Source organism: Dryobates pubescens, chromosome 11, assembly GCF_014839835.1.
Source record: "Dryobates pubescens isolate bDryPub1 chromosome 11, bDryPub1.pri, whole genome shotgun sequence".
NCBI lineage: Eukaryota > Metazoa > Chordata > Aves > Piciformes > Picidae > Dryobates > Dryobates pubescens.
In genome coordinates this window covers 3233389-3252546 of record NC_071622.1, presented here as the reverse complement: position 1 = coordinate 3252546, position 19158 = coordinate 3233389, and the positions used below count along the sequence as shown (strand labels likewise).

The following is a 19158-nucleotide window of genomic DNA, read 5'->3' as shown; positions in this document are numbered from 1 at the left end:
AACCACACACAGCTCCCTCCCTCTCCCTTCTCTGCATTTCATAGATGCATAGAATGGTTTGGGTTGGAAAGGGATCTTGAAGATCAGCTAGTTCCAATCTCCCTGCTATGGGAGGGACACCTTCCACTGGCCCAGATTGCTCAAGGCTTCATCCAGTCTGGCTTTGAACACCTCCAGGGAGGGGATATCCACAACCATTTCATGACGTCGCTTTCAGCCTGCTTGGGCTCGGCTGGGAGCTGCAGGACCAGAGCCAAGCCATAAAATGGTTAGCAACTTGACTTGCATCCTTCTCCTCTTCTGTTAATAATTAGATCTGAGCTAATATTGACTAGACCATGATTACAAACCCCCTAACAGTAAAATCCTGGCTCTGCTGGACCTTGAGCTATGCCTCCTCTTTGCTGATGAACAAGGTTGTGACACAGCAGCTCCTGACCTTCACTTAGGGCCACCCTGCTCCCTCTCTGGTTGGTGTACTGACACCACTGCATGTGCACCATCCTCACAGCTGCTCTCCATCACCTGCCCAGGACATGTCTCTGTCTCTGTGTGCTTTCTGTGGCAGCCATGCTGGGGAGAGGAGCACTGACAAATCCACCTCCTTCTGTTCCTGCTGATCAATAAGTACCCTGTTCCAGCTCACAGCAGAGCTCACCCAGGGAAGTTCAGCCTTGACTGAAGCAGTGCATGCCATGATGTTTGACAGAGGAGAGCTGGGAATTCCTTAATTAACTGTTAGACAAGCTCCTCATTTCCATCACCACATCTTCCTCCACAGCACTGCCTTGGAAGGCTACAGAAGAGCTGACAGTGACATTAGAGCTGCACTTACTAAAACCAACCCAGTGTTTATTGTCTTTACAGAGCTAAGCCCCAGGTACTACAGCAAATGCTCTGACTCTAATTAAAGCTTGCAAATTAAAGCAGCTAATGAAAAAAGTGCTGCTTAAGAGACACAGCCTCATTTGCTAGTCACCAGCTTGCCTTTGGAAAGAGCCACAGACAGAAGTTTCTGGAGAACAGATGTTTTGAGTGCCTGGTGAGCAGTGACATGAGACATGGGAACTGGTTTTCAGTGGGGATGAGCCCTGAGTGAAGTTAGAGATGGAGAAAAGGAGGGATGTGCAAGTTTGGAGGCACTCCACTGGCATCCAGTAAATCCACCCAAAGAGAGGCTCCATTCTCTGCCTCTTCTGCTTTTAAACTGAGCAAACCTCTTGGTAAATTCTGACTCCCAAATTCACCATTCCCCCCCCCCCCCCAAAAAAAAACCCTTCCTTGTAAGCAAATGTCTTTGTTTAGGCACCTGCAGTGGGATGCTGAAAAATGGACATGGATATGGTGATGCTTTTCAGCTGTTAGATGCCTTGCTTACTCTGCCTGCTCTAGTGTTTCCCTGGCAGAGCTTTGGCTCCTGCTCTGAACACGTCTCCCCAGGAGGCATCACTGCACAAGGGCTCTTGCACACCCAAGAGCCTGGGATACAATGGCTGTGAACCCCTGCAGGGAGCTGTCGGCAGCGCTGTGGATGTGCAGTGGATGCTTCAGGACAAGCTATTGACTTCTCTTTACTCTTCCCTGCCCCGGGGTCCTCCTGGGACTATTCAGAAGCAGCTCCAAAGCTTTGTTACCGAGAACAAGAGCCAAGCACCGTCAATAAACGTTGTTTTAGTAAGCTTTTGCCCCCATTTTGTGCGAAGTTCAGGCCATCCACTGCCTGCCTGAGCCACCATCCCGGCCTGAAACAGGAGCAGGATGAAGAGACGCTGGAGTGATGAGCACCAAAGTGCATTAGGATTCTGCAGAGATGGTTTCTTCTCGTTGGGGCTAAATGAGCTGTGGAAATGCTAACAAGACAGAGTGACTATATCCATTACAGAGTGCTTAAGTCAACACTTTAATATGACATCTTATTAATAAATTTAAACACAGTGTGAGTTCCATGCTGATGATTATTAGCAGCTGCTTCACACTCACACGGAAACCAAACCACCCCCAGCCCTGACAAACCTCCCCAAAGACAAAAGCATGCTCCAGAACCAACAAATAAACCCAGGGGGAAATACAGCAGCCCTGCATTGCAGACACACTGCACCCCAGGCCTCACACCAGGATATTGCACACAGAACCAGTAAGGGAGAGGTGCTCATGGCAGTCCTTTGCTGCTCCAAGTCCCACAGGCTCTTCCCCTTCCCTCAGCAGAGCACTTGAGCATGTGCTTCAGCTCACCAAAGCAGGCAAGAAAGCTCTCAGGCAGCCAGGACAAGGACAGGCTTAGGCACATGATAACTTCCCTTTCTAAGCTGGGCTGACTGGAAAAGGGACTCCAATGCAGGACTCTGTTTCCAGCAGGAAAGTCAGAGTGTGTGGTTTGGTAACACAAAGCTATGATATGAAATGAGCCCTCCTGCAACACCAGAAGGACCACACAGGTTCCCAAACCCACTCCCACTCATCAGGAATGAATCATAGAATCAACAAGGTTGGAAAAGACCTCAGAGATCATCAAGTCCAACCTGTCACCCAACCCCTCCTGACTACTAAACCATGGCACCAAGTGCCACATCCAATCCCCTCTTGAACACCTCCAGTGATGGTGACTCCACCACCTCCCTGGGCAGCACATCCCAATGGCAAATCACTCCTTCTCTGAAGAACTTTCTCCTCACCTCAAGCCTAAACTTCCCCTGGCACAGCTTGAGACTGTGTCCTCTTGTTCTGAAATGTCACTGTTAATCAGGGAAGGCTTCAAATGCCAGGAGGGCACCAGGAAACCAACCAGTCGACCAAAGCTGCCAACCCCAAGGCCTAGCCCTGCCCCGTGGCTCCTAAAGCAGCTAACCCACTTGGTGGAACATTCCCCAGGCATGCTGGGTTTCTACTCTCCTGGGGGATGCTTCCTGACTTTCAGACAGGTTAGAGCCCTGTGCAAAAGCAGCCCTGAAACTGCTGCAGCAGCTTGGTGCAAAGATGGCATCAGACAGCTCCCAGGAGCTCCCAGGGTCCCTTGCCTGGTGTATGAAGGATCTCCAGAGTCCTGTGTGAGAAACACTTCAGAGAGATGACATTCATCTGGCTGCTTTCTCTCCTCCATCACTGCCAAAGCCCAGAAGTTGTGAGCAAACCCATCATTCTCGTGCTCCATCAATGCCAGCAGGGTGTCACTGTCACTGAGACAGCCCCAACTCCTCTGAGCCAGCACAGGTGCCCACACACTCCAACATCTGCATGATTTCCATGTACAGATGCCCAGATCTGTGTAAAATCCACCCAGTCAGGAGAGACAGCTGGGACATGGCCTCAGAAAAGAGCCAGTTATCAACCCTGGGTTGGAAGGTTTGATAAGGACAGAGATATAAAGACTTATTAGGGGAGGCTTGCTGCTCTCCCTCCACCATGCATGGTCTGAAGCACCATTGGGGTTGTTCAGCCTGGAGAAGAGGAGGCTCAGGAGAGACCTTCCTGCTCTCCACAACTCCCTGAAGGGAGGTTGGAGCCAGGTGGGGGTTGGGCTCTTCTCCCGGGCAAGCAGCAGCAGAACAAGAGGACACAGTCTCAAGCTGTGCCAGGGGAGGTTTAGGCTGGAGGTGAGGAGAAAGTTCTTCCCAGCAAGAGAGATTGGCCATTGGGATGTGCTGCCCAGGGAGGTGGTGGAGTCACCATCCAAGGAGGTGTTCAAAAAAGGCTTGGATGTGGCATTTGAAGCCATGGTTTAGTTAATCAGGAGGTGCTGGGTGACAGGTTGGACTTGGTGATCTCTGAGGTCTTTTCCAACCTTGTTAATTCTATGATTCTATGACTCTACACCCTGCTGCCACCCTAGAAGCCACCAGTTTGAGGGTGGCAAAAGCTAACATGAAGCAGTGTTTCTTAAACCACCACTTTACACTCCCAGCAGGGAACACTTGTGTACCTCCTTTCCCTTAATGCTATTGCCATTGAGTTCATTGGCATAACCAGATGGACTTCCCAGTCATTGACCACCAGGCACAAGGCAGCAGGTGGGAAGGGTGCTGCAGCACCAGCTCCTTGTTGGATCAGACTCCCGTCCTGCAGGCATCATAGAATCAGAATTGTCAGGGCTGGAAGGGACCTCAAGGCTCAGCCAGTTCCAACCCCCTGCCATGGCCAGGGACACCTCACACCACAGCAGGTTGCTCACAGCCACCTCCAGCCTGGCTGCAAACACCTCCAGGCAGGAGGCTTCCACCACCTCCCTGGGCAACCTGTGCCAGGCTCTCACCACCCTCATGGGGAGCAACTTCTTCCTAACACCCAGTCTGAATCTCCCCACTTCTAGTTCTGCTCCATCCCCCCCAGTCCTATCCCTCCCTGACACCCTCAAAAGTCCCTCCCCAGCTTTCTTGGAGCCCCCCTCAGATCCTGGAAGGCCACAATGAGGTCTCCTGGGAGCCTTCTCCTCTCCAGCCTGCACAACCCCAACTCCCTCAGTCTGTGCTCACAGCAGAGCAGCTCCAGCCCTCTGCTCCTCCTCGTGGCCCTTCTCTGGACACCTTCCAGCATGTCCAGATCTTTCTTGTAATGGGGACTCCAGAGCTGGATGCAGTACTGAAGGTGAGGACTCATCTCTGGGCTCCAGAGAATATTTCTGCCACTTGTGAATCGTGTCCCTCTTCCTCTTTCCCAGCTGCTCCTGCAGCTAACACCTCATTCATCCCTTATGGGATGCTTACCACAATCTAGAGTTGTTTGGAGGATCTTCTGCACCCCAGACAACAGGGGCAGGAGATGGGAAGCCCCTGCAGCATGAAGGCAAAGGACTGGAGCCCTGGCAGAGCTCCTCACTCGGAGCCCGGTGTGACAGCCCAGCCAGCGCTGCAGACAGCGGAGCCAGCAGTGGGCAGCCAGCGCTGGTCTGAACGTGACAGCCCAGACAGTCTGTGTGGCTGGCACTGTCACAGCTGTTTTTCCCTTCTTGAGGTGGCTGTGGTGTTTTCTCTCCTCAAAGTACATGTAAGACTTCACACTTGTCACCTGCACCCCCCTCTCCTGCTGAAGTGCAGGAACACTTGTTCCTGTCTGCTGATCCTTGGTGCGGCACAGCTACCAAAAGCCACCCTTGAACGCTCTCATCTCACAGCTGAACATCCTCCTCACAGCCACACACTGCCTGCAGCCAAGACAACAGAGGCTCAGATCTCACCTGAGCTCTGCAGCCCAGGGAGGCTGGGCACAGTCTGTGCTTGGACAAAGGCTGCACAGGGGAGCGAACAGAATGATAAAAGCAGCCAGGTTGGAAAAGACCTCAAAGATCATCAAGTCCAATCTACCACCCAACACCTCCTGACAACTCAACCATGGCTCCAAGTGCCTCAGCCAGGCTCTTCCTAAACACCTCCAGGGATGGGGACTCCACCACCTCCCTGGGCAGCACATCCCAATGGCCAATCTCTCTTGCTGGGAAGAATTTCTGCCTCACTTCCAGCCTAAACCTCCCCTGGCACAGCTTGAGACTGTGTCCTCTTGTTCTGGTGCTGCTTGCCTGGGAGAAGAGACCAACCCCCACCTGGCTACAACCTCCCTTCAGCGAGTTACAGACAGCAAGAAGGTCTCCCCTGAGCCTCCTCTTCTGCAGGCTAAGCAACCCCAGCTCCCTCAGCCTCTCCTCCCAGGGCTGTGCTCCAGACCCCTCCCCAGCTTTCTTGCCCTTCTCTGGACACCTTCCAGCAGCTCAACATCTTTCCTAACCTGAGGAGCCCAGAACTGGACACAGGACTCAAGGTGTGGCCTCAGCAGTGCTGAGCACAGGGCAGAATGACCTCCCTGCTCCTGCTGGCCACACTTCCTGCTGCAGGCCAGGATGCCATTGGCCTTCTTGGCCACCTGGGCACACTGCAGGCTCATGTTCAGCCTACTGTCAACCACTACCCCCAGGTCCCTTTCTGCCTGGCTGCTCTCCAGCCACTCTGACCCCGGCCAGCTGGTCTGGCAAAGTTAATGCTGGGGGGGGAAGGGGGTGGGGGGAATTTCAACCCACCACAGTGGGGGCACTCACCTCTGGACAGGCATTCCACCCCCTGATCAGCAGGGCAGAGATGGGCTTGGGGATGGAGTAGCCGATGGGTGGGCGGACGTGGTGGTACGCCATGTCTGCAGCCGCCGCCGCTGCAACCCAACAGACAGCTGTCAGTGCCCCAGAGGGCCCAGGAAAGCAGCCCCTTCTCCACTGCAGACACCTCAGCAGGGGCAGGCATGCTGAGCCTGGAGCCTAAAGAGGTTCTCCCTCCACCCTCTGTGCAAAGACAGCTAAGGCAGCTCTGAATGACAACACATCGCTGCTAACGCTGAGCACAGGGGAAGGCAACCCAGCCTGAGAAAGAAAGCCTTTGGGAGGGAAAAACATGAGTTAGCCTTCAAATCACTTAACAATAAATTCAATGTCTTCCTTATTGAGACCAAGTGACAGGTTTAGAATCACAGAATCAACCAGGTTGGAAAAGACCTCAGAGATCATCAAGTCCTAACACCTAACACCTCATGACTAAGTAACCTGAGGCCTCAAGTGCCACATCCAAGCCTTTCTTGAACACTCCAGCTGCAGATAAATTGGCATGGGCTCACAGCTCTTAAAATATCCCATGGCCAGTTCTCTTACAGCTAAGGGAAAACCCTCATTTTATCTGTATCTCCCAGCAAAAATCCAGTGAGTGACCTTTTTGTTGGAATAGAATAGAACAGAGTAGAATAGAATAGGAGTAGAGTAGAATAGAATAGAATGGAATAGAGTAGAGTAGAATAGAATAGAGTAGAGTAGAATAGAATAGAGTAGAATAGAATAGAATGGAATAGAATAGAGTAGAATAGAATAGAATTGAATAGAGTAGAATAGAGTAGAGTAGAATAGAATAGAATAGCATAGCATAGCATAAACCAGGTTGGAAGAGACCTTTGAGATCATCAAGTCCAACCTCTCACCCAGCACCATCTGATCAACTCAACCATGGCACCAAGTGCCTCATCCAGGCTCTTCCTAAACACCTCCAGGGATGGGGACTCCACCACCTCCCTGGGCAGCACATCCCAATGGCCAATCTCTCTTGCTGGGAAGAATTTCTTCATCACCTCCAGCCTAAACCTCCCCTGGCACAGCTTGAGACTGTGTCCTCTTGTTCTGCTGCTGCTTGCCTGGGAGAAGAGACCAGCCCCCACCTGGCTCCAACCTGTAACATGAAGCAGTGTTTTACTGGTGTTTATCAGTGAGTGCCCATGGTTTAATGGCCATGGTGTGTGTTAGGTTGATGGTTGGACTCAGTGCTCTCAGAGGTCTTTTCCAACCAAAGCAATTCCATGGTTCTGTGATTCTGTGCCTCCGGCAAGCAGCACAGAGCTATCCCACCACCATCACACACACCACTCACTGCAGAGCCACACAGCTCCAAATCCCTTCCCCAGGCCTAGGGACAGGGACAAGGCACTCAGTTTTTAGGCCTTTTGCTTCTCCTGTGTTGGCATTAATGAACCAGGTTGGAAGAGACCTTCAAAACCATGGGTTGGATGTGATGATCTTGAAGGTCTCTTCCAACCTGGTCTATCCTATCCTATCCTATCCTATCCTATCCTATCCTATCCTATCCTATCCTATCCTATCCTATCCTATCCTATCCTATCCTATCCCATTTCTATTCTATTCTATTCTATTCTATTCTATTCTATTCTATTCTATTCTATTCTATTCTATTCTATTCTATTCTATTCTATTCCATTCCATTCCATTCCATTCCATCCTATTTCATTCCAATTCCATTCTATTCTATCCTATCCTATTCCATTCCAATTCCATTCTATCCTATCCTATCCTATTCCATTCCAATTCCATTCTATCCTATTCCATTCCATTCTATCCTATCCTACTCCATTCCTTTTCTATTCTATTCTATTCTATTCTATTCTATTCTATTCTATTCTATTCTATTCTATTCTATTCTATTCTATTCTATTCTATGCCATTCTATGCCATTCTCTGCCATTCTATGCCATTCCATTCTGTCCTATTTCATTCCAATTCCATTCTATTCTATCCTATCCTATTCCATTCCAATTTCATTCTATCCTATCCTATCCTATCCTATCCTATCCTATCCTATCCTATCCTATCCTATCCTATCCTATCCTATCCTATCCTATCCTATCCTATCCTATCCTATCCTATTCCATTCCATTCCTTTCCTTTCCTATTCTATTCTATTCTATTCCAGTCCATTCCAATTCCATTCCATCCTATTCCATTTCATTCCATTCCATTCCATTTCATTCTATTCTATTCTATTCTATTCTATTCTATTCTATTCTATTCTATTCTATTCTATTCTATTCTATTCTATTCTATTCTATTCTACTCCATTCCAGTCCTATCCTGTCCTATTCTATTCTATTCTACTCTATTCTATTCTATTCTATTCTATTCCTTTCCATTCCATTCCATTTCATTCCATTCCTATCCTGTCCTGTCCTATCCTGTTCTGTTCTGTTCTATTCTATTCTATTCTATTCTATTCTATTCTATTCTATTCCATTCCATTCCATTCCATTCCATTCCATTCCATTCCATTCCATTCCATTCCATTCCATTCCATTCCATTCATTAGGCTTGTAAAACCATTCCTTGGTACATCTCCCCTTCCTGAGGAACTTAAGGAAGAAAAATCAGTTTGCCCCTCCTGTAGACACACAGAGCTCCAATATCCCAGGATTTATCTGATATTGAGCTTCTGAACCATTGTTATGCAGACAAAAGCTGCAACGAGGGCAGACAATGGCTGAAACAAATCTGTTCTCACAACGAATGCTGTGATGAGAGGTGGATATGGTGGGGGAAAAAAATGAGCCCATCCTTGTTCCAATCTCCTGGCTGCAATCTTGCAGCTCTCTGCATAGCCCCCATGCTCTGATCACATCAATTTGAAGTGTCAGACAAACAAAAGGGTTTTATTTAGCTTTTGATATGAAATCCAGAGGCATTTATTTTGGCCTGGCAACGTTTTGCTTGAAGGGAATGGGAGGAATTAACCATGGGCTTGGATCCACTAGAGGGATAAATCCCAATCAGGGCAATGTTGTGGCAGCCCTCAGTAGTGGCCTGCACTAACAGGAGCAAGGAGGTCGTTCTGCCCCTGGACTCAGCACTGCTTAGGCCACACCTTGAGTCCTGTGCCCAGTTCTGGGCTCCTCAGGTTAGGAGAGAGAGTGATTGGCCATTGGGGTGTGCTGCCCAGGGAGGTGGTGGAGTCACTGTCACTGGAAGTGTTCAAGAAGAGCCTGGATGAGGCACTTGGTGCCATGGTTTAGTTGATTAGATGGTGTTGGGTGAGAGGTTGGACTCGATGATCTCTGAGGTCTTTTCCAACCTGGTTAATACCCTGCCCTATCCTATCCTATCCTATCCTATCCTATCCTATCCTATCCTATCCTATCCTATCCTATCCTATCCTATCCTATCCTATCCTATCCTATCCTATCCTATTCCATTCCATCCTATTCTATTCCATCTTATTCTATTCTATTCCATTCCATTTTATCCTATCCTATCCTATCCTATCCTATCCTATCCTATCCTATCCTATCCTATTCCATTCCATCCTATTCTATTCCATCTTATTCTATTCTATTCCATTCCATTTTATCCTATCCTATCCTATCCTATCCTATCCTATCCTATCCTATCCTATCCTATCCTATCCTATTCCATCTTATTCTATTCTATTCCATTCCATTCCATCCTATCCTATCCTATCCTATCCCATTCCATCCAATTCCATTCCATTCCATTCCATTCCATTCCATTCCATTCCATCCTATCCTATCCTATCCTATCCTATCCTATCCTATTCCATTCCATCCTATCCTATCCTATCCTATCCTATTCTATTCTATTCTATTCTATTCTATTCCATTCTATCCTATCCTATCCTATCCTATCCTATCCTATCCTATCCTATCCTATTCCAGTCCATCCCATCCCATCCCATCCCATCCCATCCCATCCCATCCCATCCCATCCCATCCCATCCCATCCCATCCCATCCCATCTTCTTATCTCTGGTTTATAGAATTCAAGCTGAGGCCACTTCTTCTTGTCCTAAAGAGCCTGTGGCCTCATGGCTGCTTGTAGTGGCTAAGGTAGCTGTGTCTGGATGTACAGCAAGACAACCTCCTGTTAAAGTGCAGCCCTGCAGAAGCTGCCAGTTGTGTGAGGAGAGCAGCCCATGGCAAGGTCTTGCATGACTGTGGAGAGGGTGGGGCATCTTGGGATACAGAAATAAGTCCCCAGTTTAACATTCAGGGAGCATCTTACCTGGCTTCAGGTGAGCAAAGGGAATCTCCCCAGTCAGCAGCTCCCAGAGGCACAGAGCATAGCTGAAGACGTCAGCCTTCACGGTGTACCTGGTGCTCTGGGTGAACACCTCCGGGGCCATCCAGCGGAGGTTCTGCAAGGCAGGGGACACCAGCAGGACATCAGCACTGTCCACTTAGAACCACTGAATTGTCAGGGCTGGAAGGGACCTCAAGGATCAGGCAGTCCCAACCCCCCCGCCATGGCCAGGGACACCTCACACTACAGCAGGTTGCTCACAGCCACCTCCAGCCTGGCTGCAAACACCTCCAGGCAGGAGGCTGCCACCACCTCCCTGGGCAGCCTGTGCCAGGCTCTCACCACCCTCATGGGGAACAACTTCCTAACATCCAGTCTGAATCTACCCATTCCTAGTTTTGTTCCATTCCCCCCAGTCCTATCATTCCCTGACACCCTCAAAAGTCCCTCCCCAGCTTTCATGTGGCCCCCCTCAGATCCTGGAAGGCCACAATGAGGTCTCCTGGGAGCCTTCTCTTCTCCAGACTGAACAGCCCCAACTCCCTCAGTCTGTGCTCACAGCAGAGCAGCTCCAGTCCTCTGCTCCTCCTCGTGGCCTTTCTCTGGACACCTTCCAGCACCTCCAGATCCTTCCTGTAATAGAGGCTCCAGAACTGGACCCAGAGCTGCAGCTGTGGTCTCAGCAGAGTGGAGCAGAGGGGCAGAATCCCCTCCCTGGCCCTGCTGGTTCTGCTTCTCTTGCTGCAGCCCAGGCTGTGATTTGCTTTCTGGGCTGCAAGTGCACACTGCTGGCTCCTGTTGAGCTTCTCATCCACCAAAGCTTCTCATCCCCTTCCTCCTGTGTGCAGCCTTTCCTGCATTTGTGTGCTTGTTTTCCTCTGTTATTTCCTTACTGTCACTGCTCCATACAGTAACTGCTGCATTTGCCAGGAAGATGTTCATCCAGGTCCCACCATCAAGACCTTACACCTCACAGCACCAGGGTGGTGGCTGGCTCAGCCCCTCATACCCAGACTGATCAAAGCTCTGACCACCAGAGCAGTGTGTGTGGAGAAGGGTTAAAATAACGACACTTTAGGGAGGATTTGGGGCTGGCAAGCATTGTTTTCCTGTGGCAGATATTATACCTTCACAACATCTCTGCTATTAATGAGGCTTAAAGGAAACAGACTAACTCCCCAGGAACTGTTAGGAGAGAGAAAATCCTGCACCACTTCATTGTTCCAACTAAACCTTTCTAATGCCATTCCCTCCTAACCCGAGCTTGCCTAGATGTGTTGTGGTAATGAGGTGAAACAAAGCAAGGAACAAACCCCAGGCTGTTTTGTCATGTTGTCCTCATCCAGGGACTGCAAAAACCTGGATTCTGAAACACAGAGAACAGAAACCAGCTGTCTGTCCAAGCAACACAGATCTCACCAGATCATCCAGTCTAACCCCCCTGCCGGGGCAGGCTCACCTAGAGCAGGTCACACTGCAAAGCATCCAGGCAGGTTCTGAATGTCTCCACAGACAGAGACTCCATTACCTCTCTGGGCAGCCTGCTCCAGTGTTCTGCCTCCCTCTCAGTGATAAAGTTTTCCCTTGTGTTCACATGGAGCCTCCTATGCTGCAGCTTGCACCCCCTGCCCCTTGTCCTGTCCTTGGACATCTCTGAGAAGAGCCTGGCTTTGTCCTCATGGTAATCACTCTTCATAGAATCATAGCATTGACAATAGGGTTGGAAGGGACCTCAAGGCTCAGCCAGTCCCAACCCCCTGCCATGGCCAGGGACACCTCACACTGCAGCAGGTTGCTCACAGCCACCTCCAGCCTGGCTGCAAACACCTCCAGGCAGGAGGCTGCCACCACCTCCCTGGGCAACCTGTGCCAGGCTCTCACCACCCTCATGGGGAACAACTTCTTCCTCACATCCAATCTCAATCTCCCCATTTCTAGTTTTGCTCCATCCCCCCAGCCCTATCACGCCCTGACACCCTCAAAAGTCCCTCCCCAGCTTTCTTGTAGGCCCCCTTAAGAGATGTGCCCAGACCATGAGGTTTCTGAATCCTGCCTGCTTCCTTCTCAGGTTAACCAAAGGGTTCTCCACAACACCAGCTCATTTAGGTGAGAAAAAACCCCAAACCCCAGGGATATTCTTATCCCTAACAGCTTTTGTCTCCTCCCATAACAACAAAATGAAGAGCAACCCCCTCAGCAGTTTCTTCTTTAGTAACAGAGAATTTAAGGCTCATTTGTAGATGTTTCACAGAAATCCTCCTTACCTCCAAAATCAGCAACAACTGCATGGCCATCCTCATACAGGAGAATATTGTGACTGGGGGGAGGGAGAAAACAGTGTCATAAATCATAGAATCAATAAGGCTGGAAAAGACCTCAAAGATCATCAAGTCCAACCTGTCACCCAACACCTCATGACTACTCAACCATGGCACCAAGTGCCACATCCAATCCCCTCTTGAATACCTCCAGGGATGGTGACTCCACCACCTCCCTCGGCAGCACATTCCAATGGCCAACAACTCTCTCTGGGAAGAACTTTCTCCTTACCTTGCTGGTGAAAAGTTTGGGGGTTTTGGTTCCTAGCTAAACTCCTGAGGAGCTCAAATCATCTGCTTAAGTAGAGCAATGCCTTCAGATAAACCCCTGTGAGCTACATCTCATATTTATTTACTGGTTGATAATAGGCTGAACATGAGCCAGCAGGTGGCCAAGAAGGCCAATGGCATCCTGGCCTGCAGCAGGAACAGTGTGGCCAGCAGGAGCAGGGAAGTCATTGTGCCCTGTGCTCAGCACTGCTCAGGCCACACCTTGAGTCCTGTGTCCAGTTCTGGGCTCCTCAGGTTAGGAAAGATGTTGAGCTGCTGGAAGGTGCCCAGAGAAGGGCAAGAAAGCTGGGGAGGGGTCTGGAGCACAGCCCTGGGAGGAGAGGCTGAGGGAGCTGGGGTTGCTTAGCCTGCAGAAGAGGAGGCTCAGGGGAGACCTTCTTGCTCTCTCCAACTCCCTGAAGGGAGGTTGTAGCCAGGTGGGGGTTGGTCTCTTCTCCCAGGCACCCAGCACCAGAACAAGAGGACACAGTCTCAAGAGGTTTAGGCTGGAGGTGAGGAAGAAATTCTTCATAGAAAGAGATATTGGCCATTGGGATGTGCTGCCCAGGGAGGTGGTGGAGTCACCATCACTGGAAGTGCTTAAAAAGAGCCTGGATGTGGCACTTGGTGCCATGGTTGAGTTGCTTAGATGGTGTTGGGTGAGACGTTGGACTTGATGATCTCTCAGGTCTTTTCTAACCTGGTTAATTCAATTCTATTCTATTCTATTGAAGGTCTCTTCCAACCTGGTTGATTCTATTCTATTCTATTCTATTCTATTCTATTCTATTCTATTCTATTCTATTCTATTCTATTCTATTCTATTCTATCCCATCCCATCCCATCCCATCCCATCCCATGCCACTGTCAGAAAGCCCACATTAATCCCAAGAAGGCAGAGCCAACAGCTTCATCCATGGGAATGTCAGCTCCTAATCAATTCTAGAGCAAACCAATGTCTGCAATTAGCTACAGCTCATGTGTCACAGCTTCATTCAGTGTGTGCCCTGCAGTGAGGAGGAGGAGAAAGAGATGATGTTTGGATAGAAACACAGCCATGGGCTTTGAATTAGGTGACATGGACTGATGTCTTTCCTTCTCTTATAAGGCTCATATTGATGTAAATCCATGGTGGTGCTTCCTGATTTATGGAAGAGTAGGAACACAGATCTGGAGAGTCCATACAGAATGGACTGGACACCACCAGAAGCAGAGAGAAATCCATTAAGCTGGGGGGGGGGTAAAAAAAATGATGACACAATGGTAATTCCTGGGGTGCTGGTCAGCAGCTGGCTGAAGATGAGCCAGTGTATGCCCAGGGGGCTGAGAAGGTCACTAACCCCCTGGCTTGGATCAGCAATAGAGTGATCAGCAGGGCCAGGGCAGGGATTATCCCCCTGGACTGGGCACTGGTGAGGCCACATCTTGAGTACTGGCTTCAGTTTTGGGCCCCTCATTCCAAGAAGGACATTGAGGGGCTGGTGCAGGTCCAGAGAACAGTGATGAACATGGGGAAGGGTCTGGGGAACAGATATGGTGAGGAGGAGCTGAGGGAACTGGGGGTGTTCAGTCTGGAGGGGAGGAGGCTGAAGAAAGACCTTCTGATTCTCTACAACTCCCTGAGAAGAGGTTGGTGCCAGGTGGGGCTTGGTCTCTTCTCCCAGAGAACAAGTGAGAAGACAAGAGGACATGGCCTCAAGCTACACCAGGGGAGGTTTAGGTTGGATATGAGAAACAATTTCTTCCCCTTCAGGGCCCAGGCTGCCCAGTGCAGTGGTGGAGTCCCCATGCCTGGAGGAGTTTCAAAGCCTTGGAGACGTGGTGCTGAGGGCCATGGTTTAGTGGTGACCTGGCAGTGCTGGGGTAAGGATTGGACTTCATGATATTGGAGGTCTCTTCACAGAATCATAGAATCAACCAGGTTGGAAAAGACCTCAGAGATCATCAAGTCCAACCTATCACCCAATGCCTACCTAACACCTCCTGACAGCTAAACCATGGCTCCAAGTGCCACATCCAATCCCTTTTTGAACACCTCCAGGGATGGTTGTTTCCAAGCAAAACAATTCTATGATTCTAAATCAACATCTCTGGAGACTGGTGAGGGCAACCAAGGAAGGGTCAGAGGTGATGGCTGCTGTCCTGTGAAGGGCAAAGCCTGTGCTGCCCATGGCCAGAGTGGTGGTTTGCCCAGGAAGGATCTTGCTGATGGGAACGCTGGAGATCCCATGTGAGGGCTGTGAGGCTGAGTTGTCCTTGCTTCTGCTCATCCCAAGCTGCCCATGGGCAATGCCCCAGGCTGCCATGCAGGGCTGAAGGCTGAGGCTCACATTCACCCCTTCCTACTGCACTGCAGTGAGAGATCCCAGGGAAATGAGATCTCCACTGGAGACATTTATGCTAGGGTTTTATTTCCACATAAATCTTTGCCCCAGATAGTTTCTGGAGTGAGAGAGAAAGGAATAAACAGAGGGAAATTCTTGTTTGGTCAGCAGATGTCTGGGGCAATCTCTGCCAGGGCATCCAGAGATGAGAGCAATCATTTATCAGAGATAATTACTTGTACTGACACTTATTAAAGCGTTGTGATTCCTGGGGAATCTTGGAAACCATGGCAACTGCAGGCTGCAGGGGATGGAGAGGCTCAGGGAGCCAGAACTTTACCCTAGGCTGTCAGCAGAGACGTTTGAAGGCTTAAAGTTGCATCTACTGGATTTGTCCTAAAACTACTAGAACCAGGGAGGTGAATTGTGAGATTTGTGTGGTGGTTCAAACCCACTGAGTGAAGGTAATGTGAAGAACATGCAGCTTTATTTACATACCATTTGTTCCAAGGCAGTGAGGGCTGTGGCAGGAAATCTCACCCCGGGTCTGTGGCCTTCCTGCTCACCACAGGACTTAAAAGAATAAGCTTCCAGGTGTGAAGAGGACAACTACCAAAAAGGTTTGGCCACAGGACTGCAAACATCTCTTACCCAGTTTATAACAGGGTTGTCTTAGGAGCAGCTAGGCAGGAGAGCTGCAAACCCAAGCCACAGCCCAACCAAATCTAACCCAACCCAACCAGCCCAACCCAAACTAAGTCAAACCTAAGCCAACAAAACCCAACCCAAACAAATCAACCAACCCAACCCAAACAAATGGAGAGCTGCACACCAAAAATACAACCCCACCAAATCTAACCCAACCCAACCCAATCCAAACCAACCAACCCCAAACTAAGTCAAACCTAAGCCAAACAAACCCAACCCAAACAAATCAACCAAACCAACCCAAACAAATGGAGAGCTGCACACCAAAAATACAACCCCACCAAATCTAACCAAACCCAACCCAATCCAAACCAACCAACCCAAACTAAGTCAAACCTAAGCCAACCAAACCCAACCCAAACAAATGGAGAGCTGCACACCAAAAATACAACCCCACCAAATCTAACCAAACCCAATCCAAACCAACCAACCCAACCCAAACAAATCAACCAAACCAACCCAAACAAATGGAGAGCTGCACACCAAAAACACAACCCCACCAAATCTAACCCAACCCAACCAACCAAACCAAGTCAAACCTAAGCAAACCCAACCCAATCCAAAACAACCAACCCAAACTAAGTCAAACCTAAGCCAAACAAACCCAACCCAAACAAATGGAGAGCTGCACACCAAAAATACAACCCCACCAAATCTACCCAAACCCACCCAAATCTAACCAAATCAAATCTAACCAAACCTATTCCAAACAAATCAACCAGCCCAGCCCAATGGAGAGCTGCACACCAAAATCACAACCCAACCAAATCTAACCAAACCAAACCCAACCAAATCAAACCCAATTAGAACAAAGCAGCCAAACCAAACCCAACCAAATGCAACCCAACCAAACCCAACCCAACCAAACCAGCCAAATGGAGAGCTGCACACCAAAACCCAACCCAACCAAATCTAACCAAACCAAACCCAATCTGACCAAATCAGCCAAACCCAACCCAACCAAATGAAGCAATGTGTTTCCATGTGAACACAAGGGAAAACTTTTTCACTGAGAGAGAGGCAGAACACTGGAGCAGGCTGCCCCAGAGAGGTAGTGGAGTCTCTGTCTGTGGAGACACTCAGAACCTGCCTGGGTGCTTTGCAGTGTGACCTGCTCTAGGTGATCCTGCCCCGGCAGGGGGCTTAGGCTGGATGAGATCCCTCCCAAGCCCTAACGCTGCGCGATTCCGGGACAGAGCAGGGAAGTTTCGGCCGTGCAGCTGGGAGGTTATGCTCGGAGGGGTCACTAGATGGGGATGCAGCGCACCAGCTGGCAGCACATCCTCTCGGAGCGTTCCACCACCCTGGGGCTCTCCGGACGGGGATGAATGCCCCTTGGCGCGGCTCCTCGCGGCGGACATGCTCATGTTCGTGCCGGAGAGAGAATTCGGATTATGCTCACTTGGCCAGAAGCACCGAGAAGAGCAAACTGTTAGGAAGCGCTGCAAATGCTGGAGGAGATAATTCCTCCTTGTTGCCAAGTCTCTTATCTCACGAAAGGGCTACAAACTGAGATAGCTTTGTGCGCTGTGCCTGTCGATGTGCTGTGGAGCCAAGCCCTGGTGGGGCTATAATTGGGGCTTTATTAGCTACACTTTCTCCTGGAATCTTATTTTGTGTGTGCCCAGGCCCTAATGGACCAAAAAAAAAAGGAATGAGAAGGATGGCAAAAAGGGACAGATGCCTTCCCCCCACCCCAGTCACAGAATCATAGAATTGTTTTGGTTGGAAAAGACCTCCAAGGTCATTGAGTTGCAGTCTAAAACCACTGTGGCCACTAAACCATGTCCCACAGTGCCATGTCCACATGTCTGAGGACAGACTGAGGGAGTTGGGGCTGTGCAGTCTGGAGAGGAGAAGGCTCCCAGGAGACCTCATTGTGGCCTTCCAGGATCTGCAGGGGGCTCCAAGAAAGCTGGGGAGGGACTTTTGAGGGTGTCAGGGAGTGATAGGACTGGGGGGGTTGGAGCAGAACTAGAAATGGGGAGATTGAGATTGGATGTGAGGAAGAAGTTGTTGCCCATGAGGGTGGTGAGAGCCTGGCACAGGCTGCCCAGGGAGGTGGTGGAAGCCTCCTGCCTGGAGGTGTTTGCAGCCAGGCTGGAGGTGGCTGTGAGCAACCTGCTGCGGTGTGAGGTGTCCCTGGCCATGGCAGGGGGTTGGAACTGGCTGAGCCTTGAGGTCCCTTCCAAGCCTAACAATTCTATGATTCTATGATTCTTGTACACCTCCAGGGATGGTGTCTCCATTGCCCTTTAATCCCACATCAGCTCAGTCCCTCTGGTATTTGTGGTTACCTCTCCCTGGTGTGCAGGAGACATTACTGGTTTCATGAGCACTGTGAGACTGCAAACATGGTCAGAGCCTCTCCAAAACCTTGATCTTGACCATCTATCTTTCTCTTGACACCAGCCCCTGTTCCATGGATCTGGACTGGACTGTGGAACTTAAAATCAAAGCTGCTGGCAGCGGCCTTTACCTCCTGCAGTACTTCTTTGCAGGGGGATAGAGAAGAAAAGGTTTGAAGCTCTGTCAATCAAAATGACCAAAATTGAGTCTAGTCCAAGATGTTTTCTGTGTTCTGTCAGGGGCTCAGTCTAATCTCCTGGCAGGTTTTGCCATATCAAGTGAGGTGCTCTGCCAGAGATGAGGCTTGAGGCCAGCTTTGTGTCCCGTTACTAGACTTCACTCTGACATTTCATTTTGAAGTCTGTCCAGCTTTGGGGAAGGTTTTGGACTGGATGATCTTGGAGGCCCTTTCCAAGTTAACTATTCTGTGATGCTATTAAGCAGAGCTTTCCAGCATCCTCTTTCCTCCAGCCTCTCAGCTCTCCAGCAGCTCTTTATGCAATAGAGTACAGGGGGCTGTAGGGAATTTGCTCATCCCCCAAGCACAGAGCAAACACCTCTCTGCATATTTATACACATATGGGCTTTTGCTTCTCTGGAGCCATAAATGCCTTTCAAAGGCTCTCATTTCCTGCTCCTCTTCTTCACACTGAGTGAACAAACCCATGTGCCACTCTACTATGATGCTGACATCCCCAACAGCACACAGCTGGGAGAACTGAAGTGCTCCTGCTCCCTGCGCTGATGAGTTTTCACCACCGTGCTCAGCACCTGGGAGAGAAAGACTCTTCATGCCCACCAACCCCAGCAGGTCTGCAGGAGGTTGGCTACCCAACAACAAAGAACCAGCACCTCT

General features: G+C 49.8%; 1 protein-coding gene across 1 annotated transcript in view; it reads right to left on the bottom strand.

Moving 5' to 3' along the window:
- Positions 1-19158, bottom strand: part of TNNI3K (TNNI3 interacting kinase) — a 78574-nt gene that overhangs the window by 8982 nt on the left and 50434 nt on the right. The window contains exons 18-21 of the mRNA XM_054165034.1: positions 12598-12650; positions 11647-11699; positions 10316-10448; positions 6020-6129 (exon numbers count right to left, since the gene is read on the bottom strand). Of these exons, the coding sequence (XP_054021009.1) occupies positions 6020-6129; positions 10316-10448; positions 11647-11699; positions 12598-12650 (349 nt within the window). The remainder of the gene's footprint in view (positions 1-6019; positions 6130-10315; positions 10449-11646; positions 11700-12597; positions 12651-19158) is intronic.